A 25136-nucleotide genomic window follows, 5' to 3' on the forward strand; every position below is an offset into this window, starting at 1 on the left:
GTGAGCCACCGGGGCCTGGCTGGGAGATCTTTCTTGAGTCTCATTTTGTATTTCACAGGTAGGGAGACAGGCCTGGAGGTGGGGTGGGATGAGGTTGGACGAGGGAAGGGCGTGGTCTGGGTGCTGTTCACCCGGAACCCCTGGGTGAGACTCAGACTGTACACCAATAACCCTGCCCTCTGCTCTCCCCGCTAGGCCCGTTTCTCCAACCCTAAACCCTCCTGCTGGCTCGCCCGCCGTGGCTGCTCCGTGCCAGGCCCAGCTGCTGTGCACACGTGTGTGCCTGCAGGCCCCGCCCCACCTCCCATGGGGCCAGACCCTCCCCCTCCCCCCCCCCCTCCCGCCAGCCTGGGCGGGGCAGGACGGGCTATCTTGTTTGTGGCTGAAGGTCCCAGGGTTGGTGCATGTAGGTGTCCAATAATTTCTTCTGTGTTCTTTATTTTGTTTTGTTTTAACAGTGCTGGAGCTTGAACTCAGGACCTTGAACGTCGTAGGCAGGTGCTCTGCCACTGAGCCAGGCCCCCAGCCCCTCCCGCCCCCATTCCCTCCTTTCTTTTCTCGTCTTTTGTCCTTTTATTTTCTCTCTTTCTTCCTTTCTGTGCCGGTCCTGGGGCTTGAATTCAGGGCCTAGGCACTGTCCCTTAGCTTTTTGTTCAAGGGTAGCGCCCTACCATTTGAACCACAGCTCCACTTCCAGCCTTGGGTGGTTAATCCAAGAGTCTCACAGCCTTTCCCGCTGGATCCTCAGATCTCAGCCTCCTGAGTAGCTGGGATCACAGGTGTGAGCTTCCAGTGCTGGGCTAAGAACCCCAGCAGTGTCTGGGAGCCAGCACAGAGGATCAAATCCTCCCTGAGGTCCCCCCTCCTCTCCCAGGGCTCCTCGCTGTCCCTTTAACCCAGGAGGAGGGGCTGAGGCCAGAGTCCCGCCCTGGAGGAGGGAGGAACAAGGAACACCGGCCCAGCCGGCCCAGACACAGGAACGCAGGGACTGTTGGACTGTGGGGTGGGAGGTAAGGGGCCTGGTCCAGTGGGGGTCAGGCTGAGGGGGGAGGGGCTGAGCCCCCCTGGGGACATGGGGACACTGATCCAGCCCAGAGGCCTGTGGGAGGAGGCTGCACGGAGACCCGAGTGCCCAGTCTCTCCAGGGGCCCACAGGGCAGCCTGGGGCAGCTGCATTCTTTCTAGCCTTGGTCCAGGGTGGGCAACAGGTGGCCTTGGGTAAGGCCTGGGATGAGGGAGGTGGGCAGAGAGTGGCAGCAGTGCCCCAGCACGGGCATCCTGATCACGCTGTCCACAAGTTCCAGCAAGGCAGAGAGCAGCAGGGCTGAGGCCGGAGCCCTGTCCCCTGGCAGGGAGGGCCGGGCTGCTCTCCATTCCCCACACTGGCCCAGGCCCTATGCCCAGCCCGGCCCGGCCTCCACGCACGCGCTGTGGGTGCCAGGGCCTTGTTCCGTTGACAGAGGGCCTCCATCTCTGTGGGCTGGGTAGAGCACCCGAGGCGGCTTAGCATCAAACACCCGCAGCCTTAGCAAGATGAATGCATTCGCTGATCGGACAGGAGACATGGCCGCCCTGGACTCTGCCTGGGTCGAAGTCATCTTGGAAGCTTCTAGATGCGTGACCTTGGCTGGCATTCAGGGAGTCACAGGGCTTATCTTGGCACCGTTGTGAGTGCCTACCGGCTTGGCACTGGGCCCGGCACGGCTACCCGTTGTACCCATTGCCTGGCTCACTCATCTTCCAGGGCGGAGTCTGGTGTCTGTGCCCCCCATTAGGGGTGGGGGATGGGGAGGTTCTTGTTTCTTGGGGGTCTCCCGGCACAGAAGCCCCCGTAGAGGCTGCCCAGGTGTGTCTGGCCTGGACAGGCCCTGTTCTGCGCTGACAAGGGCCAGGGGCAGATCGAGGGGCAGGAGACCCCCAACCCCATTTCCCCTGATGGAGGACGGATGTGAGGTCCAGGCTTGTGGGCCGTGGGGAGGGGTGGTGCCCCCTCGTGACTGGTACTGGACCTGCCTGGGCCGGCCCAGGGCTTACTTGCTTTCTTTTTCCTCCTGTTCATCTCTTTCCTATCTTCCTTCTCCCCTCGTCCATCCACCTGCTCGCTTACCTGTCCAGGAGTGACCCGTCTGGCTCTCCCTGCCGCTGCGGCTCCACTCAGAAACGCCTTTCCCCGTGGCCCCGCTCTAACCCTCCCTTTTGAGAACGTAGAGATCCAGAGTGTGGATTGGGCTATCTGCCTGCCAATCAGAAGGACCCGTGCCATTCGCTGCCCAAAGCCCCAGAGCTGGGGGCTTTTGTCCAAGCACAGTGGAGACGCTGGGTGACCCCTCGGGTACAAAGACACATCGAAATGTAAACACCTAAAAGCTTCAGCCCCTCCTCCCCCATCACAGAACCAACCACTTACCGTGCTTCATGAGATCATTAGAACTGTGAACGGTGCGCTTGGGGACCGAGTTCGATTCCATAGGAAGAAACTCGGTAAGAATCTCTCTGTGTATGCCTCTCGCGGCTGGAATGGCAGGCACACATTGCTGCACCCGGTGTTTTTTTAACTTGGTTGAGATGGAGTCTCGCTTTTTTTCTTTTTGGCCAGAGCTGGCCTTCAACCATGATTCTCCCGATTTCCACCTCCCCAGCAGCTAGGATTCCAGGTGTCAGCCGCTATGTCTGGCACAAAGTCTTTGAAAAGTTTCTCTTCCCAGAGAGGACTTTCCTGACGTGCCCCTAAATCACTCCTGAGTGAAGCCCTGTCACTGTATGTCCCGATAGCCCCAGGACGCCCAAGCTCCACTGACCCCTCCCCTGTGGGACCCCGCCTGGAACAACTTCTCCTCCTCCTCCTCCTCCCCCCTCCCCCTCCTCCTCCTCCCCCTCCCCCCTCCTCCCCCTCCTTCACCTCCCCCTCCTCCTCCTCCTCCCCCTCCTCCTCCCCCTCCTCCTCCCCCTCCTCCTCCCCCTCCTCCTCCCCCTTCACCTCCTCCCCCTTCACCTCCTCCCCCTCCTCCCCCTCCTCCTTCACCTCCTCCCCCTCCTCCTTCTCCTCCTCCCCCTCCTCCCCCTCCTCCCCCTCCTCCCCCTCCTCCTCCCCCTCTTCCCCCTCCTCCCCCTCCTCCTCCCCCTCCTCCCCCTCCTCCTCCTCCTCCCCCTCCTCCTCCTCCTCCTCCTCTCCTCCTTCCCCTCCCCCTCCTCCTCCCCTCCTCTCCTCCTTTTCCTCCCCCTCCTCCCCCTCCTTCACCTCCTCCTCCTCCCCCTTCACCTCCTCCTCCCCCTCCTCCTCCCCCTCCTCTCCTCCCCCTCCTCCCCCTCCTCTCTTCCTCCTCCTCCCCCTCCTCCCCCCTCCCCCTCCTCCTCCTCCCCCTTCTCCTCCCCCTCCTCCCCCTCCTCTCCTCCCCCTCCTCCCCCTCCTTCACCTCCTCCTCCTCCTCTCTTCCTCCTCCTCCCCCTCCTCCCCCTCCTTCACCTCCTCCTCCCCCTTCACCTCCTCCTCCTCCCCCTTCTCCTCCCTCTTCCCCTCCCCCTCCTCTCCCCCCTCCTCTTCCTGGTCTTCATAAGTGCACGCGCGTGCTGTGTTCCCAGGTGTGTGTGTAAATGGCGGCCGAGCGAATCCTCTGTGCTCTGTGCCGCCCTGACCTCCTGCACATGGGAAACGGCGCCCCTCGCCTGTCCTGGGTCTCCCGCGGTGACCCGCTGACCCGTGTCCTCCCCGCAGGTCCCCGGGCCTGGCCGCGGGGATGGAGGGCGCCCTGGTGGGGAGGGCCGGGGCCGAGCCCTTCCACGTCACCACGCCTCTGCTGGAGAGCTGGGCGCTGTCCCAGCTGGCGGGCACCGCCGTCTTCCTCAAGTGTGAGAACGTGCAGCCGGCTGGCTCCTTTAAGATCCGGGGCATCGGGCATTTCTGCCAGGAGGTGAGGCACAGCCACGCGGGCGTGAGGTCCCAGGGGACGTGCAAAGGGCCGGGGGCACCCAGTGGGATGGGGCCTAAGTGCGCCCCGCTTGGTGAGCCCCAACTCTGTGCTTCTCTTCTAGATGGCCAAGAAGGGGTGCCAACACCTGGTCTGCTCCTCAGGTGACCCCTCTGCTCCCTGCTTGATGGGGGTTGGGGGGGCGGGGAGCTGGCTGGTCCCCTTGTGAAGCCCGACCTCAGCCCAGTGTGTCACCACCCCGCGCAGCCCAGCCCCAGCCTGCGAGAAGAAGCAGGACTGTGAATCGGAGGCCGGCCTTGGTTCCATACCTAGACTGTCTTGGGGGCGGGGGGAGTAGGCAGATGAGCAAAGCAAAGGCGGCTTGGGCAGCTCATGGCCTCAGACATCCTTGTCCCCTCCGAGTCCTCTTCCCGTAACCCAGGACTTGTGGTGGCCACGGGTGACGGAAACCCCAGTGGTGTAGGTGTCAGCGCTAGGCTTCAGGAACTGTGACTCCCGATGGGATGAGCGGCGTTCAGGCACGGCTGGATCCAGGAGCGGCCTCTGCAGTTCCGCTCTCGGTTCTTCTCTCCTCCATTCGCTTGATTCTCACCCGGGCCTCACAGCGCGGCCAAGTCGCCCCTCGGGAGTCCCAGGAGAAAGAACCGTTCTACCGTTCTTTCTGTTGGGTTAGAGGGAGGGGGAGGGGGAGGGCAATGCAGGGGGAGGGCTCATCAGTGGAGTCACTCACCCCCCCCACGTCTTCCCAGGGGGCAATGCGGGCATCGCCGCTGCCTACGCCGCTCAGAAGCTGGGCATCCCCGCCACGGTGGTGCTCCCCGAGTCCTCCGCCCCGCAGGTGATACAGAGGCTGCGGGGACAGGGCGCGGAGGTCCAGGTGACCGGAAAGGTGAGGCCCCGAGAGGAGGGGACTCTCCCCCCTCCCCGTCCTCAGGAAATCTGCTTCCTTTTCCTGAGTGTGTGTGTGTGTGTGTGTGTGTGTGTGAGAGAGAGAGAGAGAGAGAGCGCCAGTCCTTGAACTCAGGGCCTGGGTGCTGTTCCTGAGCTTTTCCACTCAAGGCTGGTGCTCTACCACTTGAACCACAGCTCCACTCACTCCTAGCTTTTTGGTGATGAATTAATCTCAGACGTTTCCTGGCTTTGAACTGCGACCCTCAGATCTCAGCCTCCTGAGTGGCTGGGATGGCAGGCGTGAGCTGCAGAGCACGGCTTCCTCTCCTTTCCATGAACAATGGCCTGGACTGTGTGGTGTCCTCAGAGGGGTGGGCTGAGGAGCCAGGTGTTGAGAGTTGGGACCTGTGATTTGCCTGTCCCAGCAGAGAACAACTTGGGTGTGAGCTGGGGGGGGGGCCACAGGACGAGGAGAGGGCGGGACGGAGGGAGGGAGGGACGGAGGGAGGGCGGGCTGCACTGCCATTTGCTTTGCCCTCCCTCTGGCTGGGAATGAGTGCCATGCCCCAGGCCTGGCCAGGCCACGTGCAGTGTGGAGACCCCGGCCTCCAGCCTCCAGCCTCCGCTCCAGCCTCCAGAGGCCCCAGCTCCTGTCTTCTTTTCAGGTGTGGGATGAAGCCAACACCAGGGCACAGGAATTGGCCAGGAGGGACGGCTGGGTGTACGTCTCCCCATTTGACCACCCGCTGATCTGGTAAGGCTGGGTCCCCCGGAAGCGCCCAGACCCCAATAAACCTCTGAGTGTGCCGGGCGCCGGTGGCTCACGCCTGTAATCCTAGCTAATCAGGAGGCTGAGATCTGAGGATCACGATTCAAAGCCAGCTTGGGCAGGAAAGTCCATGAGATCTTATCTCCAATGAACCACTAGAAAACTGGAAGTGGTGCTGTGACTCAAGGGGTAGAGCGCTCACCTTGAGCTGAAGAGCTGAGGGACAGCGCCCAGGCCCAGAGTTCAAGTCCCATGACTGACAAAAAAGAAAAACCTCTGAGCTTCCCTCTATCCAAAGGTGGGGGTCCCAGAAAGTTCCCGCGTCAGCCTCTCTGGGGAAGGGGTTCTAAGGGGAGGAGTCGAGAAGTGGGGACAGCGCCCGCCCCCCTATTTCCGCAGGGAAGGCCATGCCAGCCTGGTCCTGGAGCTGCAGGCGGCCCTGAAGACCCCGCCCGGCGCGCTGGTGCTGGCGGTGGGGGGCGGGGGGCTGCTGGCGGGGGTGGCGGCCGGCCTGCGGGCGGTGGGCTGGCAGCACGTGCCTATCGTCGCCATGGAGACACGCGGCGCCCACAGCCTCCACGCGGCCCTGGAGGCCGGCCAGCTGGTCACACTGCCCAGCATATCCAGGTGGGCCGGGGGGGGGCAGGGGCGGGGGTCACCCCAATGTTTCCCCTTGTCCCTGGAGTTCCGACCGCAGTAACAAAGATCTAAGTTTAGCGAGAGCGCAGGCCAAGGGCGTGTCCCGAGTTCAATTCTAGCACTGCAACTAGAAGGAGAGGAACGATGCAGTTCGGTTAAAGCACAATCCTCGGTGACATTACGGAGGCGCAGGGGCGTTGCGAGGAATCCGGGGAGCAATAAGCAAGCAACAAGAAGCAACGGGAAACCACATGGCACTCTTTCAGTTTCTGTCAGCTGTGGGGCTTGAACTCAGGGCCTGGGCGCTGTCTCTGAGCTCTTTTTCTCAAGGCTAGCACACCACCAGTTTGAGCCACAGCTCCATTACTGACTTTCTGGCGGTTCCTTAGAGATAAGAGTCTCACGTGGGGACCTTTCTGCCCTGGCTGGCTTCAAACCGTGATCCTCAGATCTCAGCCTCCTGAGTGGCTAGGATGACAGGCCTGAGCCCCCGGTGCTGGCGCAGGTGGAACTCTTGATCAGAAGGTTGCTCTGACAGGGGCTGTCACTGCACAAAATGACACACTGGCTTTCGGGGCCAAAGACTGTCCCCCGCAGGCTGCAGGACGGGGGCACAGGCTCCGTGTGTGGGGGCCCAGGGTGGGCAGGACAGAGGCCAGGCGGGCAGAGGCCGATGGGCCAGCTCCTCTCTGCTCCCCGTCTCCCTCCCCACCCCCCAGTGTGGCCAAAAGCCTGGGCGCCAAGACGGTGATGGCTCGGGCCCTGGAGTGTGCGCAGGAGTTCCAGGTCGTGTCCGAGGTGGTGGAGGATGCAGAGGCCGTGAGCGCTGTGCAGAGATTCCTGGGTGAGTGAGCGCCCCGCCCCCCATCCCGGCAGGGAGTGGGCAGGTAATAAATGTTTGCTCAACGAACGGGGTCGTGTGTGAGTGTGTGGAGAGGGTGGATGATGGATAGCCAGGAGCAGGAGAAGGAGGGAGGGAGGGAGGACTCACAAATAGGTTGATGGATGGGGAGATGGGTGGATAGGTGGGTGAAAGCACTGATATATTGATCAATGGATGTCCTGATGGATGGACAGACAGACAGACAATAAAATGATAGATAGGGGCTGGCTGGTGGATGGATAGATAGATGGGTGGCTGGTTGGATGGGTGGATGGATGGGTGGGTGGGTGGATGGGTGGATAGATGGATGGGTGGATGGGTGGATAGATGGATGGGTGGATGGGTGGGTGTTTGGATGGGTGGATGGATGGGTGGATGGATGGTAGATGGATGGATGGATGGATGGATGGATGGGTAGATAGATGGATGGATGGGTGGATGGATGGATGGGTGGATGGATGGATTGGTAGTTAGATGGATGGATGGATGGATGGATGGATGGATGGATGGATGGATGGATGGATGGGTGGATGGGTGGATGGGTGGGTGGGTGGGTGGGTGGTGGGTGGATGGATAGAGTCTAGTGATGGGTGGTCAGGCTGATGTCAGACATGCTAGCTTGTGGGCTGGATGGACTGATGGGCAGAAGAACGGACGGACGGCTGCAGGACAGGAGCCTGCTGAGCCGTGCCCCCCCCCCGCCCCCCGCTGCCTGCAGATGACGAGCGCATGCTGGTGGAGCCGGCCTGCGGGGCGGCCCTGGCTGCCGTCTACTCGGGCCTGCTGGGGAAGCTGCAGGCCCAGGGCCGCCTGAGCCCCTCGCTGGCCTCTGTCGTGGTCATCGTCTGCGGAGGCAACAGCATCGACAGCGGGCAGCTGCAGGCGCTGAAAGCCCAGTTGGGCCTCAGTTGAAGGCCCCAGAGACCCCCGGGACACTCACAGCAGAGTCCCTGGTCCCGCGGAGGCCAGTGGGCAGCCCCGTGCTGGGGCCTCCCCCTACAGGAAGCCCTCCTGGATTGCCCCTGCAGTGTGGCCAATAAACCCTTCTGAGCCGTCTCGTGGTCCTGTCTTTCCACCTCTCCGGGTCCCGTGTGTGACAAGGCGACTTGGGGTCCCACACAGGCACCAGGCCCGGCCTAGGGAGCTGGGGGACGGGGGAGGCAGCCAGGGGGACACTTCAACCAGGACTGGGCTGGAGAGGATGACCTCCATTTCCTTATGGACTTAAGTACCTGAACGTTCCAGAACTTTCCTCCTGTGTCTCCCTCTGCCCTCCCATGGCCTGGTGTCCATTCCCCCTCCACACCTGGTGTGGACCGGGCCGGGGTCACCTGGCGGAAGGCTCCCAGGCCTTGGTGCCAGCTGGCCGTGGGACCCCACCAGGAGCCTGGGAGCCCTCGGGAGCCAGGATGTGCGGTCCGCTTCTCTACGGCCACACGGGGGCAGCAACGTGCCTCCCACGGAGCCGGCGGGCAGCTGGGGCAGAGGCCTGCGCCCCGGGGGTCCCCTTGGCTCTGCTCCCCCCAGGGGACTTCCTCCCAGCTGGGGGTGCCTGGGCCCATGATCCAGGGGGGCCTTGGTATGGAGAAGCCCCTCCGAACCCTCCCTCACGGCCTTGCCAGGAGACGCTGAGAGTGTGGGGTTCCCGCCAGGCCCAGGCCAGGCTCCGTGCAGCTCGGCTCCCTGACTCTCCTTGGCTGTGTAACCTTCCAGGAACGTGCACTCCCTCTCTGGGCCTCTCTCTGCTTCCCAATGCCAGAGACTCACTGGTCACATCCCGCCTGCTTCCCTCTCCCACGGGCCCCTCCTTTCCCCGCACCCAGCCTGCTTCCCGGGGTGCTGCACCTGTGGATGCCAGGACTTCAGGCCACAATGACGCTATGAGCTGGATACAGCCAGACCTGAGCCCGACCTGTCCTGACACTGCAGCCTGGGGATCCTGCTCACCGCCTCTGTGTTCTCAGCTGTGAAGTGGGCCCACGGATGACTTTCATTGTGGGCTTCGCACATAGTCTTTGCACGGCTGTCGGTTCTAGCTCCTGAGCACCCCAACTTCTGGGAACAGGGGACACCTAAGGTGTGCCATGGACCTTCACAGTCCTTGGGTCCCAGAAGAGCTCCTGTGGTGGGTGCTAAAATGATTCCTCTTTTTCAGATGGGGAAACCGAGGAGAATGGCGCTGAGCCTTCCCGCCTCCCCAGTCTGGGGCCCTTATATTAAACATCAAATGCTTGTCCATCCCTTAGATGCTCTGCCCGCTTTCCTTCACTCCAGCCTGCCATGTGCTCTGCGCTGCAGGATCCTATACAGCCTTCAAAGCCCAGCTTGAAAAGGCAGCCTCCTCCGGGAAGCCTCCCAGGATTGCCCCAGCTAGCAGCGTTCTCCTCCATAGGTGCGTCTCCAGGCAGGGAGCAGAGTCTGCCCAGGCCAGGTGTCCATCTCCCAGGCAGCCCTGCCTTGTGGGAGACGAGTCACCTGTGTTTGCTCTCCTCCTGCTCCCCGGAGCTGCAGATAAGAAGACTGTTGAGCTGTCCCTCATAACACACGACAGGGAGCCCAGATCAACCGTCTCTGGCTGGCACCCAAGGTATGCAGGGCGCCGGGAGGGGTGCTGGGGATAGAGGAGGGAGGGGAGGCCCAGGCCCTGCAGAGAAGATAGGTGTGGCTGGGGGGGGTGGGGGGAGGCCACTTTCTGCCTCTGCCTTTTCTGGCCTCTGGTGTTTGCATAGCCAGGCCTGGGGGCTGCAGGTGTGCGTGCCTACCTGACACCCATTTCCCAGCGTCCCTGCAGGGAGGAGGCCTGGCTGACTCAGTCACTTACGACTAGCGACGTATTGTTTGATGTTCTAGTGACAGGAGGTGGGTCTGGGCACCCTTGGCTCAGGAGCCAGAGACCTGAGGATCCTAGTTCACAGCCAGCCTGGGCAGGAAAGTCCTTGAGACTTGGATCTCCAAGGAACCACCAGAAAACCAGAATTGGAGCTGTGGCTTAAGTGGTAGAGCGCATACACACACACACACACACACACACACACACACACACACACACACAAGATCAAAAACAGCCGCCCCCCCCCCCCCCCCCCCGCTCTTAAAGGCCATCCTTGGCCATTCCCAGCCCAGATGCCCCCGGAGCTGGTGCCTTGGCTGGCCTTCCTCCCTTCCTGCCCCGCGCCCCTTCGCAGGGCAGGGCCTCCGTCTCTGGCCCCGCTGGTCTAAATGACCCCTCGCCCTCTCTGGTCCCTTTGGCCTCTCCCTTCTCAGTGTTTGTGCTTTTTAAATCTCCACCAAAAATGTCGCGAGTAGCTTTCTTGTCTTCCTTCCAAACTCCCTGATAAATTCTGCAGGCCAGGCAAGCCCAGGAGGGGTTTTCTGGAGCAAGGAACCCCATAAATCACCCCTCTGCCAGTCCAGCGTGGGCAATATCATATGTAAAAAGGTGTTTTCTGGGAGCACTGTGGGCAGGAGAATCCTATTACAAGCCGCCCCATTCATTACAGAGCGTCAAGTTCACCCGCGCCTGCCATTTTTTATTTTAAGTCCAAAACTGATTGCCTTCCCCCCCCCCCCCAAAGATCTAAAGAACAAAACAAATGTTTGAAAAACAAATAGCAAAGTTTCTCCTTTTAGAGGGACAGAGGAGTGGACAGGAAAGGGTCTGTTTGTTTTATATCGTTTTCTCTCTTTTTTGTGTGTGCCAGTGCTAGGGCTTGAATTCAGGGCCTAGGTGCTGTCCTTTAGCAATCTGGCGCAAGACTAGTGCTCTGTGCCTTGAGTTTGTGGATTTTCCTGTTTGAGCTGGCTTTGAACGACGGTCCTCAGATCTCAGCTTCCTGAGTAGTTAGGATGAATGGCGTGAGCTACCAGTAGCTTGGACAGGGTCTCTTTATGTACCACAGACTGGCTTCAGCCTGCTTTGTGCTAGGCTTACAGGCATATGCTACTGTGTCTACCACTGTAGAACATTGATTTTTTTTTTTTCTGGTCCCGGGGCTTGCACTCAGGGCCTGGGCGCTGTCCCTGAGCTTATTTTGCTCAAAGCTAGTGCTCTACCCCTTGAGCCACAGCGTCACTTCTGGCTTTTGTCTGTGTCTGTGGTACTGAGGAATCGAACCCAGGGCTTCCTGCATGCTAGGCAAGCCCTCTACCACCCAGCCACCTTCCCAGCCCCAACACTGCATTTTTAACCAGACACTGCTTTAGCGGCTGCTGGTCTGGGGGGGGGGACCCCATTTTGAATAACAAGGGACTTGCAGGGTCTGGTTTCTGACCCCAGTGCTCCCCAGGCCTTGTGTCCTTTCTCTGGTTGATGTAGGTCGTGGTGGCCCTACACTGGAACATTCTAAGACTCACAAAGCAAGATCAATGCTCTTGCTTGTAGCGAGCTAGTCAGAAATCCCCCAACACCCCCCTCAGGACCCCGCCGGGCAGGTGCTGGGGGGTCCAGGCAGGAGGGGACGGACCTGAGCCCTGGCGTGAGAGAGAGAGAGATGAGGGAGGTGGCCCCCTGTCACACAAATGGCCCATCGGCCGCGACTCTAATGGTGGAGGAAGGGTAAACGGCCACTTCAGTGAGCAGGACAGATAGGCGGAGAGGCGCCCGGCTCCTATAAATCAGCCGTATGCGGGGCTCGGAGGGAGGCAGGACTTAGCATTCCGGTCAGGGGACGGCGTCCTCATCATCGGAGCTGGAGACATAATTTATTCTGTTCATATCTTTTTACTGCACGACAAGACTTGGGAGCGGATGCCCGCCACAGCCATTCTGCATTTTAAATATTAGTCCTGAGCACGGAGCTGGGCCCTTGTGCTCACTGGGGTGTTTATTTCCAGGGGTGTGTGTGTGTGTGTGTGTGGCAGGAGGCTGCAGGCACCAGGAGAGAATGGCGGGCGGCGAGGGGGGGGGTGCTTGTGGTCTCAGTGGCCAGCATAGGCCAGCGCGGCGGCCCGTGGGGGCCTAGCCGGAGGGGACAGCTACCGCGGGGCTAACCCCACCTGCGTGTCCTGGAGTATTCCCCCCCCCCACTCCCCGCCCCGCTGAAGGTCTTTTACTTTCAAATGGTAATAAATGCAGGTGATGAGGAGCTGGGAGGCGATGTGCAGATCCATTACTGGAGGGGGAGGGGCAGAGCGACGCGGCCGGGACGTCCTGGGCTCAGTGCTGCCAAGCCTGGAGCAAAACCCAGGGAGGGACCAGTGAGAACTGGCTCTCGTCACGCGACTCCTTCAAGGGCCTCTGACACAGTGTTGGAATTTCATCCATCCATCTGTCCATCCGTCTTTCTATCTGCCTGCCTCGCCATCCATCATCCATCCACCCATCAGTCCACTCTTCCATCCACCCACCCATTCACTGTCCATCAATCCCTCAATCCATCATCCATCCATCCATCCATCAATCCACCCATCCATTCATCGTCAACCCATCTATCCATCCATCAACTCATCCATCAACCCATCCATCATCCATCCATCCATCCATCCATTCATCACCAATCCACCCATTCATCATCCATCCATCCACCCAACATCCATCCATCTGTCTATCTATCCATCAACCATCTACCCACCCACCCATCTATCCCTCCACCCAACTACCCACCCATCCATCCATCCATCCACTCATCCATCTACCCATCCACCCATCCACTCATCCATCTACCCATCCACTCATCCATCCAACCATCCACCATCCATTCATCCATCCAACCATCCACCATCCATTCATTCACCCATCCATCCATCCATCCATCCATCCATCCATCCATCCATCCATCCATCCATCCCTCCATCATCCCCCATCCATCTGTGCATTTGTGTATCACTAGACAGGTGTGTGTGCTCTGCCTTTGGCTCACAAGCACCACAGTCTCTGGGTCTGCCCCCTCTGGCCTTGTGGTCCTGAGCAGCAGGCACACAGTCAAGCCTTGGTCCTCTTACCAGGGAAGTGGGAAGACGCGCCTGTCCCGGAAGCAAAGATTGGGGTTGAGGCAGAGGCGGGCAAGTGGTCCTGCTGATCCTCTCTGGGAGGCTGGCTCCATGGGAGCATCCTGGGCTCTGCTGTGGCCCTCCAGGGGGCGCCTGGGCACCTGTATTTTAACCCACGGCCCTCCTCTCTCGTGCTCCTCTGAGAAAGCGGCTGTGGGCATCGGTGGATAAATGTCCTTTCCTGGCGTCTGGGAGCCTCACTGGTGGCACAGGTGACACTGGGCCATAGCAGGTGGGGGTCTGGCTTCTCCCCGCAAGATCCCTGGGTCCTACCCAGCAGGCACTGGGAAGATAAAATGACGCGCAGAAATGGGGGTGCCTGTGGGGGGAGGTGGGCTTTCTCTTCTGTGTCCTCTTGAGGCACGTGCGTGCACGCACGGACTGAGGGATTCCCCCCCACCCTGTTAGGAGCCCTTTCCTAGCAGCACACACTGAGGCACAGGACGGGTGACACTGTGTGGCCTGTGTCCGGCTCCCAGCCGGCTGGCCTTAAGATCCCAGAGCCCCTCGCTTCGCCCCCTCCGCCATGCATGCTCAGGCGGCCTTTGCTTCCACACTGTCATCAGGACATAAGCGGAGGCTGTGCGGGGATCCCGGGCCTGCCTGAGTTCTGACGCTCCGTGCGGGTGGGTGGCCTCTCCTGCCCCCATGGAGGCTGAGGCCACCGCAGAGTCGGGCCTGTGGCCAGCCTGCGTGGCGTGGGCCCACGTGCCCACGTGCATGGGGCCTGTGTGTGCTGCTCTGTGCACGGGCTGCAGTATGTCCGGGGACGTCCATGCGTGTGTGTGCACAGGTGCTGGGGGGTGGGTGTCTGTGGGGGGCCATGGGTGTCGGTGGCGTGAGCCTATGCACACATGTGTGCATGCACACACACTCAAGCACTTGTACTGAGGAGTTTGGAGGGGGGGTGTCTACTGGGACTCTTTCACCTTTGCTGCTCCCCAGAGGGCCTGGACACTTTGGAGCCCCCATGTGCTGTCTGGGTGGGGCTAGACCGCCCGCTGTGGGGTCTGAGGGGTGGGTGACTGGATCTCCCCTGGGTGCCACCCGGCCCTCCATCTCCCTCCTTCTTCCGGCTGCCTCCTCCTCCTCTGTCTTATCTCCTCCCTCTCCCTTCCCTGCTCTGTCCTCCTCCTCTATGCTGAGCACACTAGATGGAAAGCGAACTTTTGGTTTGTGAATTGAGATGGGAGGGAAAAACAGGGAGAGAGCGAGAGAAGGGGACATCCCCCCCCCCCAAAATGTACTCCTTTTCCTTTTTCTTTCTTGTCTGTCATGAGGCCTGGGCGCTGTCCCTGAGCTCTTTTTGCTCAAGGCTAGTGCTCTATCACTTGGAGCCACAGTGCCACTTCCCATGTCTTCTGGTGGTTAATCAGAGATAAGAGTCTCATGGGGACTTTCCATCCTGGGCTGGCTTTGAACCACAATCCTCAGATCTCAGCCTCCTGGTAAGCTAGGGTTACAGGTGTGAGCCAAGAAATGTATTCTTTACCTGACTTACAAAATGGTGACCCCTCCATACATCATCTTCATAATAAGTAAATAAATAAATTAAAACAACTTGGAAAAAACCCACACGTTCTACACAGCATACACACACTCGACCATCCATCATACTATGCATGACACGCATCACACACATGTCATACACACATCACCTACCACAGATCTTACACACACACATCACGCAGCACACACCTTACACAAACACACATGCACACATATGCCATACACACAAACTACACTCCCACATAAACATCCACACCTTACATACCCCACACGTGCATGCCAGGCTTTGCTGAGGGACAGACTTCCAGCGGTGGTGTGGAGTGCTGTCCGCATCAGCTGGGGGGGGGGGATGGGCGTGGTCACGGCTGGATACAGATCTCAGATCTGGAAGCCGCTGTGTGACCCCCCCCTGCCCCCACCTGGAGCAAGTGGCCCTGGGGAAGGGGCTTGGGTTTCAGACCATCAAGGAGAGAGAGCACAGGGCTGGAAGGCTGGAAGGCAGGCCCTGGTCACCCCCGGCCCCCAGGGGGGCCTTTTGGATGTCCACAGTTTCTAAAGTTTCTGCCAGGAGCCACACAGCTGTCTGCTGAGGGAGCAGCGCGGCTCATCCCACTTCTAGGCAGCCCTGCGGGGGTCACGTGAGGAGGAGAGGCGGTCGGCCGGTCCCCTCCACGCAGGCCCTTGCCCCATTCTCACCCTTCCTACTCTGTGGACACAGAACCCCCCCCCCCCACACACACACACTCTGGCCCACACACAGGACGCCAGGACGCGTGCGCCTTTATTTCATCTCCTGCTTCTACAACTCTGCAGTGGCTGAGCCGGGAAGGGGTGCAGCCTGCATGCCCCACACCTCCACTTATGCAAGTGGGGGGGGAGGGGAGGAGACAGGCCTCCTAAATCTCCCCCCCCCCTTCCTGTGGGCCTTCTCCTCCTAACCGCCCCCAGCCGGCCAGCGTGCCGGCTCCCTGGGGGCCTGGGGTCCTAACACAGCCCCGCCGAGAAGCAGCTGGCCCGTCCACCCCTCCCTCCTTTGTCTCGCCCGCTTTTGTGTTGGTTTTGGGGATTAGGGATTACACAGGGGCTCACACGGGGAAAGAGGGTAGAACTCATTCTTGGGAGCCATTCATCCACCCGTCGACCATTCTGAAGGTCTGTGTAGGATGAGGGTCGTGTTAAAATCTGAGAAAACACTGGGTTGGGCTCCCACAGAAACCGTCCACCCCCACTCCCACCCACCACTGAAGGAATTCCCTTTGGACAAGCAGGGGTTACGCACCCCCATTCTTTTGATGTTGGAGACAAGAGGCCGAGAGAAAAAACATATTTCCATGGACTCTCACCCCTTAAGGTGGGAACAGAAAGATAAGCCACACATGCCGAGGGAAAAAAAGACTTTTTTTTTTATTAATCCTTTTTTTTTAAAAAAAAAAAAAGTAGTTTTTTTTTGTTCTTTTTTTAAAATGCCTTTTTTTTTTTTTTTAAGGTAACCCTCTTTCTGGCTTCCTTCCCTTCCCTTCCCCCGCCCACCTCTTACAAATATAAAAATGTCCAGCCCGGTGATCACTAGCGTACCATAAATAAACAGTAAACACAAAAACATACTTTATTTGTTTCTTCTTTATACAAAATAAGGAAACTAGAAGCGTTCGACTTCCAAAAAAGTAGAATATTGTACATCCTGACTGCCCAGCCCCCTGGCCCCCAGCTCCCCGGGGAGCAGGGGGAGTGGCCGACGGGCCAGAGCTCAGAAACCAGACGCCTTGCCCAGGGAGGTACAGGGCAGCCTGGCTGGGTGTTCGAGTCCCGCCTGGACTGTCCAGGCTCCGCACACAAGTCAACGTAGGCAAGAGAGGAAAGCTGGCCCCGGGCTGGCCACATCCTGGCCCCCTTCCTAGAAGAGCTGACCTTGAGACGCCAAGCTGGCCAGCAGGAGGTGCCAGCTCGCCCCCATCCACGTGTTTCTCCCCTTCCCCCTCTCTCTCCCCCTCCCTCTCCTTTTCAATCTCTCTCTTATCATCCTTTTTTTGTTTTTAAGATGGGGAAAGCTGAGCGCAGAATAAGATTACACAATGCCCGCCGGGCTTGCGGCCAGTGGGGAGACCCCACGGTCCACCCCTCGGCCTTGGTCGACCCTCACTTAGTTCAGAGAGGGGGGGGGTCGGGGATTGTGGGGGGGGAGTCTCCTGACCTTCAGAATATTGACTTTGGTCCCAAGAAATTGCTCAAGGCTGGCCGGAGAGCGCTGGGCGCGGGGTAGGGGGGGAGGTGGGGGCTCCCCGAGGGTCAGCGGGGCGCAGGGGGTGACGGGCGGGAGGGGGGCTTCACGCCGCCGAGCAGCAGCTGCAGGTTGGGTGCGGACCCGAGAGAGGACCCCTGAGGGAGACCCAGGCCTCGATCGCGTCGGGGCGTTTTGGTTTCGGTGGCTGCATCCAGGCGTCGGGGGGCTGGGGTCGTTGTGGGGGTCGTCGGAGGCAGGGGAGGGGGCGGCCCAGCCCTCGGCCTTACCACACGGCCGCCTCGTTGAGCTCGGGGTTGGGGTGCGCCAGCGCCCCGCTGTAGCCGCCGGTGCCGCTCATGGGGAAGGGCGGGCTGGGGCCGCCGCCGAACACCTCCCCGGGCATGGGGTGCAGCGCGCCCGGCAGGCCCGGCTCCGGGCTCGGCGTGTCGGGGTGCGAGGTCATGTCGGTGAAGCGGGGGTTGTCGGCGGCGTGCGCGCCCACCAGCGGGGGCTCCAGCGCGCCCAGCGCCGTCGAGCCGGGGCCCGAGGCGCCCAGGAAGCTCGAGTCGGCCGGGGACTGCGCCTGCGACGGCGGGCCGTGCGCAAAGAAGTCGTAGTTGCCGCCCGGAGCGTAGTAGTCGCCTTGGTAATCTGCAGGGGGGGGGCAATGAGACAGGCGGAGGGTGTGAGACCCCCGACACCCCCCTCCCGCTCCCCGGCAGGGACCCGGGGACACCAGGGCCAGGGCGCGGCACGGATCGACCCGGTGGGCCGGACCGAGCGGCGCGCCGGCCGAAACTAAGGGGTGGGGCTCGGATACAGGTCGGGGTCCGAAGGAAGAGGGGCTCCAGCGACAGATGCGGGGCCTCAAATGAGTCCCGGGTCGCCGACACAGGCCGGGGACGGGGTCTCAGAGTCCGTCCGTGCGCTGCGGCGCGGGGTGGAGCCGCCGCGGAGGGAGCGGCGGGAGCGGCGGGACCACGCAGCCCGCAGACCGGAGGGAGGCCGGGGTGGGGGGACGCCAGGCCGGCGGGGTGGAGGCCCTGGAGAAAACCCAAAGGCGGATCGCGGAAGACCCGAGCGGGGAAACAAAAAGGAGAGGCGCAGGCGTCGGGAGCCCTCGCAACTGGGACCGGACCCGAGTTCGAGACCCCGCGGACGCAGAGGGGAGCACGCAACGGAAAGGACGCGGGATGGAGGCGTCGCCCCCCGCGAGGAGGAAGCCGGGACCCGGGCGCCGGCGAGAGCGCACGGGAGCTCGGGGCGCGCGGGGACCGGGGCGCACAGCCCGGACGCACAGCGCGTGGGGCGCTCTCGGCTCCCTCCGCCCCGCCCTGCGCCCCGCCAGCCCGGCACGGTCCCACCGTCTGCGTGGATGTGGGATCCGAACACGTGAACCAGCCGTGCCCCGCCTGGACCCCAGAAAGCGAAGCCCAAGGAGGTCATTCGACGGGGACACCCCAGTTCCGAGCTACGTGGGGACCCTGAGCCCTCTCCCAAGGAAAATGCGCAGATGAGCACCCCACACATTCTGGGGTGCGGGACCCCAGGCCGACCCCTCCCCCCAACCTTAACAAATCCGCTGCCCTTCTATAGGATCCGGGGACAGCCGCCCCCCCCACCCGCTCCGCCATGAGCCGCTCAAGAATCGGGGTGCGGGCTCGCACCCACGCTAGCTCCTCCGCGTCCACCGGGCAACCGCGACCCGCTTCGAACGGCGGGAAACGCGCCACAGCCCGGGAGTCTCTCCTCGCTCTGCGCCCCAGCTCTCACACACGGGGGGGGGTTCTGGACACCCCTCCTTCTCTAAATCTACCCAAACAGGAGGTGTCTGGGGGTGGCCGTGTGGACAACGGCTTGGGGACCATCTGAACCGATCGCCAGGCTACTTTAAAAAAAAATTTTTGGGGGGTGAATCGCCAATTGCATTCACCCCGGGAAATGAGAAACGAGGCTGAGGCGAGGCAAATGTGGGGATCCCCGGGAGATGAAGTCGAGGGGGGTGGAGGGAGGCGGGGAGGAAGGGGCGCGGCGTCGGCGCGAGCCCCGCGAAGCGGGCCCCAGGCCCCGGCGCCGCCGTGCGCGCCGCCTCCGCCCATATGGCGGCCGGGCCCGCGGTAATTGGAACAAACGCCGTCTGAATGGGGCACAAAAGCCGCGGCGGAGGCTTTGTCCGCGCTCCCACGGGGAGCCGCCCGCCCGCGCCGCCCGCGCCGCCCGCGCCCCGCCGCCCGCCGCCCGCGCCGCCATCTCCAGCGCCCAGCGCGGATTAGGCCGGGCGGCCTCGCGCGCCGGGGGTGGGGAGTCCGGTCCCCACCCGCCCATTCCTAGGAAAAAGGGGAGCGTGCCCCCACCCCGCGTCCTGTCCCCCCCCCCCTCCCCATCCCATCCCATCCGGCTGGCCGGGCGCGCGGGGAGGGGAGGGAGACGGCCGGGTGGGAGCGGGGCTCGCCGCTTCCCCGAAGAAACCTGGCTTCACGACTCTAGCCACCCTCCCCCCAGCCCGCCCGGCCCGCCCGCCCCTTCAGCCGGGGCCGGGGTCCGTGCAGTGGGAGGTAAAGCTGGGGGGGGAGGATGGAGGAGGGGCGTCCGGGAGGGCACGCCCCCCACCCCGACTGTCCTAGCCTGACTCCCCCGCCGCCGGCGGGGGGGGGGGAGGCAACAACTCGCAGCGTTGCCCCTCACTTCTAGGGGCCTCCGCCGCCGAGCCTCCACCCTACGCGGACGCGGGACGCCCGAGACTCATCTGGGGTTTTCTGGAAGCTTGGCTCCCCGCCCCGCCCCCCTCACCGTGTCCAAATTCACTTTTGAAAGGGAAGTCGCCTCTCTCGAACTCGGTCACTAGGCCCAAGCAGAGCCCTGGGGGCGGACGAGGGTGGGAGGGAGGGAGAGACTCCACAAAGCCCCAGATACCCCTAAGGTGAGACGTCCCCGTGGCTCCCCAAATTGGAAAGGTCTGACTCTGAAAGGTGGGGAAGGCGTTCCTTCCGGCCGAGGGTCTGGGAAGGGGGCAGATGTCGGGCCAGAGTTGTCGTGTCCCCCCCCCCCCCAGAAAGGAGTTCCAGTATCCTGTGGGAGGGAGCTGGGATGGACCGACCGACACTGCGCCGAGCACCCCAGACCTAGACATTTAAAGCGGACATCTGGGCGCCCACATTTCCAGATGAATCTCGGGGTGCTTGGAGCTGATCAGCCGGCCTGGCAGAAAGAGCGAGCCAGACGCACAGACCGGGGACCTGTCCTGGCGCAGAACAGAGTGGCCCGCCTGAGGATCTCACAAGACGCAGGTGTGGAGCAGCTCCAGACCCCCAACCGCACCCCAAATGTGGCCAGCCCACCTTGCCCAAACACGCCAGGCTCCCAGGCAACCGCAGCAGGAAGGAGGCTGTTCCCTGGCGGGGAGATTCCTGTGTGTTGTGGGTGGCCTTCGCCCAGTGTGATGTGTGGGTCTCCCCTTCTGGGGGTGCGCGGTGAGTGTGGGGGGAATGGGTTGTGCCTGTGGCTCCCTTGTTCTAGCTGGGTTGTGTCCGTGGACACGTGTGTGTACCCATGTGTCACTCTCGTGTGTTATATGTGTTTCACCAGACAGCGGTGTCATGCTTGCTATGGGCTCCTGCAAGTATCTGTGTGTAAGTTGTGTGTGTGGATGTGTCCCTTCACGCGTGTCTTGGGTTTTGTATCCAGCCTGTGTGTGTGTGTGTGTGTGTGTGTGTGTGTGTGTGTGTGTGGAGAGCTGGGAACACTTGGGGCGGTGGAAAGCACGCGCAGGCCGACGCCCCTGCACCCTCAGCCCAAAGCAGCGTGATCGGGGTGCCTCTTACCTCCGTAGTAAGTGTACGGGGTGGACCCCAACATCTCGGACTCGTCCAAGCGGCCGCCCAGCGGGCGCATGCGCCGGGGACTCCGAAAGAAGGCGTGTCTCCGCGCGCCCAGAGCGCTCAGCTGTTTCATCCGCCGTTCTTTGGATCGTCGGTTCTGAAACCACACCTGGGACAGAGGGGGGCGGTGGGGGGGATTGTGAGGGGGGAGGGTCGTGGCTTCCGCTCCCCTTCCTGCCCAGGCCACCCCTGCTGGGTCCTAGCGCCTGTGGCACCCCAGGACTCCCGAGAGGCGGAGGCCGGGCGGGATTAAGGCCGGGAGGGGCGGAGAGGGGCCTCGGAGAACCAGCCAAGGGTGAAGGATTTCGCAGACCCGTGGAGAGACTCGGGCTTCCAGGCCCCCAGCTCGCCCGCCGCCTGACGGCTTTATAAAGGCCTCCTGCCCAGCGAGGCTCTCGCCGGCCTCGGCTCTGGAGCCTGAGCTGGGGCTGTCTGTCTGGCTGTCTGTCTGGCTGTCTGCCAGCCAGCGCGCATCGGGATCTGGGACATTTCCTTTCTGGGGCCCAGAAAGGTTTTAAAACCAGAACGGGGGTACCCAGGCGCAGTGACCCCACCCGCGTCACACGCGGGAAAGCCAGCGAGTCTCCAGGGAATCTTTTTGGCTCAAAATTCCCCACCTGCGAGCGGCAGGGGCCCGACCCACCCGCACAGCAGAACCCTGGAGAGTGTCAGGCAGGGAGGCCGGCCAGTGGGAGACTCCTCCTCCGAGGACGCTCCCGGGGACCCCACCCGAGCCACACCTGAATGACCCTCATGTTGAGGCCGGTCTCCTGCGCCAGCTGCTCCCGGATGTGGCGGGTGGGCTTGGGTGTGGCGGCGAAGGCGGCTTTGAGCGTCTCCAGCTGCTTGGCTTTGATGGTGGTGCGCGGGCCCCGCCGCTTAGTCCCGGAGTTCTGCTCCTCGTTCTCGTTGTTGGCCGTCTCCTTGTCCGAGGAGGTGGAGTTGTCCGTCTCCTTGGGGTCGTCCTGGAGCGGGTCCTGGAGATCCGGGGACAAACTGCGGTCCGTACAGGATGACACTGCGGGGCGGACGGATGGGGGAGGGAGGGGACAGCGGCGTCAGCTGCTGCCGGATTCCGCTCCAGTTCAGGGGCCGGTGCCAGCCGCCCCGGTGACCACCAGCGGGGGCAGGGACCCTCCCGCCCCACCCCCAGCCAGCCACAGCCCCTCCCCTAGGGACCGTGGCACCCGCCCACTCTTTCCAGGAGGGGCTGGGCCTTGAAAGGGACTTCTTTAGCTCCCTGCGAGTCTCAGGAGCTGGGGAAGGGGACTGGGTCTTGGGGAGAAGGAATCACCCGAGAAGGAAAAAGAAAAAGTACATCTTCCTCCCCAGATTCCTAGCTCCAAATCTAATACGCGCTCTCTTGTAGTGTGGCTAGGAACTGCAAGGCCCTCACAGGATACAGAATAATAAACTAGGCCGCTGCAAATGAGGTGAGGAGGGCAGCTGGGTAAAGGCTCCAGAACTTGAAGTATACAGAAGTTCAGACTTCAAATGGGCCCCCGCTGCCCAGTCCACTCCACGCCTTCCCAACGGCCCCTGCCCCTGTCCAGTGAACTGTGTGAGCGGCGGTGGCAGCGAGGGCAGGCGGCCGCGAGGGCAAGGGCAGGCAGCCAGGCACCGCCCGGAGAGAGCCAAGCCGAGGGGAGCGGCGGCAGCTCTACCTGAGTTAAGACTGCTCTCCTTGAGGCTGGAGGAGCTCAGGTAGTCATCTTTGCACACAAACTTGTTCTCGTCGATCACGTACAACTCCTCCCCGGTGGACAGCTGCTTGTTGCACACCAGGCAGGTAAAACAGTTGAGGTGGAAGACTTTGCTCCGCGCTTTCCGCACCAGGTCGCTGGGCGAGATGCCTTGCGCACAGCCGGCGCATTTGGTGCCAAACCGCCTGTGGACACAAGGCGCCTGTCACTGCAAGGTGGACAGGAGTGTGTGTGTGTGTGCGCGCACACGCGTGTGTGGAGGGGGTGGCATTCAGTCTCTCCGGTCCCTGGCCTCTTTCCATCTGCCCTGAGAAGCTTCTATTCCCGCTCTTGTCCTTCCTGGCCAGAGCAGAACTGGGACAAATGTCCTGGGCTGTTCCTGGCCTGTGTGTGTGTGTGTGTGTGTGTGATTCAGACCTCTTCGGGCTGCAAAGGGTCCAACCCTGGGTGCAGCCTTCAGCCAAGCAGGGGCTCTCGAGTTGTGCCAAGGCGGTGCCTCCCTGCCCCCATCTCCCAGACACACATATGCTTGGCAGCTCTGGGCTCCACCAAGGATTTAAAGCCAGGAGACTGGGTTTGGGCCACTTTGTGGCTTTGCCAAGGGGCCCCTCCTGGAGGGTCTTTTCTAGTTTGGTGGAGCCCAGGTGGGGGCCAATCTGTCTGGCCAGGTGGCCCTAGCTGTGGGAGGGGGAAGCCCTCTTCCTGGGTGGGCTTGAGCCCAGAGAGACTCTTCCTGTGACCCCCAGTGTTCACTGGGAGTCTTCCCAATGTCTATGGTGGAGCTGCCGAACCAGGCTGGGAACTATGGCCAGTACACGGCCTCTGGAAACAAGAGACTGAATTTCAGCCCTCCTCCCATTTCTGGCCCTGGCAGAAAGGGGGCAGAAGACTGTTCTAACCCCACCACCACCAGCATGAACCCACCAGATTCCCTTTTCCCTGCTTCCTGACCCCATCCCTGAGCTCAGGGGGAAAGCAGCCTCCTCCACACCGGCTAATACAGACCCCCCCCCCCAGGGGGAGGGACCGGCGAAGGCCTGGGGGAGAAGGGATGGGGACTCCGGGGGACCTCATGCCCATGCACACCCATGTCTCTAAACAGGGCGAATTTGGGTGACATTGATATAGTGAGGGCATTAGGAGCCATAAGTCACTTTTGGCTTTATCCGGCCCCGTAATTGGCTATACGTACCTTATCAAAAATCATTATTAGGTGCTTTGCAAGCACCATCACACGGGGCGGCGGGTGGGCCTTGGGGAGGGGGTCCCGGGGAGTTTACACACGTGAAGGTGCGGCTGACATTTTCTCCCGCCTCCAGTGCCCAAGCACAGAGCCGTGGGGCGGGCTGCTGCCTTCTCCTAGGTGCTAATCACACCCTCACCCCCTGCTTTCGGCGCCTGGAATTCTCACCCACAAAGCTGCTCTAGACAACCAGTGGAAGATGGCAGGGTTAAGCTGTCCCTACTGCTCCCGACACTGCCAGAGGCTCCCGGCTCTAGCTCCCCTGCCATTTCTCAGTTGGGGAAACTGAGGCCCAGAGAAGTGGTCTGTCCTAGCCTTCCTGGGAGGCCCGCCAGTGTGTGTCTGTGAGACACGGTCCAGCATAGACCCCAAAGATTCTGATTCTCAGCCTTCCTTTGGCTAGTGGCCTTCAACACATCGGGAGGGAATCTATACAGGTCAGGTGTTTAAGGGGAGCAGGAGAGGAGAAGAATTGCTCTCCTTTCTCTAGCGGAGCCCCTCTGGAGCTGGGAAGTTTCTGTTAATCCCAGAGTCTGGGCTCAAGGATTCGGCTCAGGAGGAGAAACCTCCAGCCACCCACCCCCAACACACAACTCCCCGGGGTACCGCCGTCCTCCCCCCCCAACCCTGGAAGCGGGGCGCCAGCTGTAGGGGAGGGGCCGGGAGTGCTGGGGCGCAAGTTTGCCCCGGCTTCCTCCCTGCTGTCCCACCGGCTGATGTGGGGGGGGGGGACAGCTGGGCAGCGCCCCGGGCAGCCTCATCCATAGGCGCGCGCGCTCGGGGCTGGGGGGGGGACCCCTTTCCCGGAGGGAAGCAGGGAAAGAGTCCTCGCCCTGTTTCCTCCGGGGCCGGGCTGCGCGAGGCCGGGGTGGGCTCTGGGGTCCTCCCTTGGGCGCTCGCGCGCTGCGCCCCGGTGGTGGCGGCGGCGGCGCGGAGGAGCGGGGTGCAGGCGGCAGGGCGATGCGGGGGGCGGGGGGTTGGACCCCCTTTTCCTTTTACCTGAAGAAGTCATTTTTGCAGTAGAGCTTTCCCTCGCGCGAGAAGCACTTTTCGGAGAGGTTGGTTTTACACTCGCAGCACTGCACGCATTTGATGTGCCACGCGCGGTCCAACACGTTCAGCAGAAAGCGGTCGAGGATGGGGCGCTCGCAGCCCGCACAGTGCACCATCATAGCCCCGCGCGCCGGCGGCGGCTCGGGCCGCCTCGTCCTCCCGGTTGCGGGGGCCTCCCCCCCGGGCCCCCCCCTCCGCTGGGCCGCTCTCCGCCTCGGGGGGCCTCCGATCGCCGCCGCCGCCGGCGCGGGGCGAGTCCGGACCCGGCCGGGGGCTCGGCGGGGCCGGCGGAGCCCCTCTCCGGCGCGGTCCTCCCGGCCTGCGGCGAAGGGGGTGGGGCGGCGTCTACAACTTCATGCCGCGGGGCGCTGCGCGCGGGCGGGGGGCTCCCGGATTCCTGCTGGCGTCCCCGGTGCGTGGCCGGGGCCCCGGA

General features: G+C 62.1%; 2 protein-coding genes across 3 annotated transcripts; one reads left to right on the forward strand and one right to left on the reverse strand.

The window, feature by feature from the left end:
- The first annotated feature begins 947 nt into the window (after positions 1 to 947).
- Positions 948 to 8163, forward strand: Sdsl (serine dehydratase like). Of its 2 annotated transcripts, none has more exons than XM_042669027.1 (8): positions 948 to 1010; positions 3713 to 3908; positions 4030 to 4069; positions 4676 to 4815; positions 5483 to 5571; positions 5986 to 6213; positions 6945 to 7069; positions 7827 to 8163. In XM_042669027.1, exons 2-8 carry the CDS (start codon positions 3735 to 3737, stop codon positions 8018 to 8020), a joined length of 990 nt encoding a protein of 329 aa, XP_042524961.1. In that variant the 5' UTR covers positions 948 to 1010; positions 3713 to 3734; the 3' UTR covers positions 8021 to 8163. The 2 variants fall into 2 exon arrangements, with proteins under 2 accessions (XP_042524961.1, XP_042524960.1); XM_042669026.1 differs by having other exon boundaries at positions 1000 to 1011; positions 3716 to 3908.
- An 8915-nt stretch (positions 8164 to 17078) lies between these two features.
- On the reverse strand, positions 17079 to 24885 carry Lhx5 (LIM homeobox 5). The gene is made up of 5 exons (XM_042669097.1): positions 24650 to 24885; positions 22369 to 22592; positions 21445 to 21722; positions 20648 to 20813; positions 17079 to 17477 (listed from the first exon to the last, which is right to left on the reverse strand). Exons 1-5 carry the CDS (start codon positions 24820 to 24822, stop codon positions 17110 to 17112), a joined length of 1209 nt encoding a protein of 402 aa, XP_042525031.1. The 5' UTR covers positions 24823 to 24885; the 3' UTR covers positions 17079 to 17109.
- Positions 24886 to 25136: the final 251 nt, after the last annotated feature.

The sequence above is a fragment of the Dipodomys spectabilis genome, unplaced genomic scaffold, assembly GCF_019054845.1.
Source record: "Dipodomys spectabilis isolate Male_0828 unplaced genomic scaffold, ASM1905484v1 ptg000480l, whole genome shotgun sequence".
NCBI classification, from domain to species: domain Eukaryota; kingdom Metazoa; phylum Chordata; class Mammalia; order Rodentia; family Heteromyidae; genus Dipodomys; species Dipodomys spectabilis.

What these genes read in the sequence shown, in the direction of transcription:
- Sdsl (XM_042669027.1), top strand. Translation starts at nt 3,735, where the DNA reads ATGGAGGGCGCCCTGGTGGGGAGGGCCGGGGCCGAGCCCTTCCACGTC. An exon ending in TTTGACCACCCGCTGATCTG is followed by an intron (nt 5,572 to 5,985) that starts GTAAGGCTGGGT and finishes CTATTTCCGCAG; the next exon opens with GGAAGGCCATGCCAGCCTGG. An exon ending in CGCTGTGCAGAGATTCCTGG is followed by an intron (nt 7,070 to 7,826) that starts GTGAGTGAGCGC and finishes CGCTGCCTGCAG; the next exon opens with ATGACGAGCGCATGCTGGTG.
- Lhx5 (XM_042669097.1), bottom strand. Translation starts at nt 24,822, where the DNA reads ATGATGGTGCACTGTGCGGGCTGCGAGCGCCCCATCCTCGACCGCTTT. An exon ending in TGCAAAAATGACTTCTTCAG is followed by an intron (nt 22,593 to 24,649) that starts GTAAAAGGAAAA and finishes TTGTGTCCACAG; the next exon opens with GCGGTTTGGCACCAAATGCG. An exon ending in GGAGAGCAGTCTTAACTCAG is followed by an intron (nt 21,723 to 22,368) that starts GTAGAGCTGCCG and finishes TCCGCCCCGCAG; the next exon opens with TGTCATCCTGTACGGACCGC.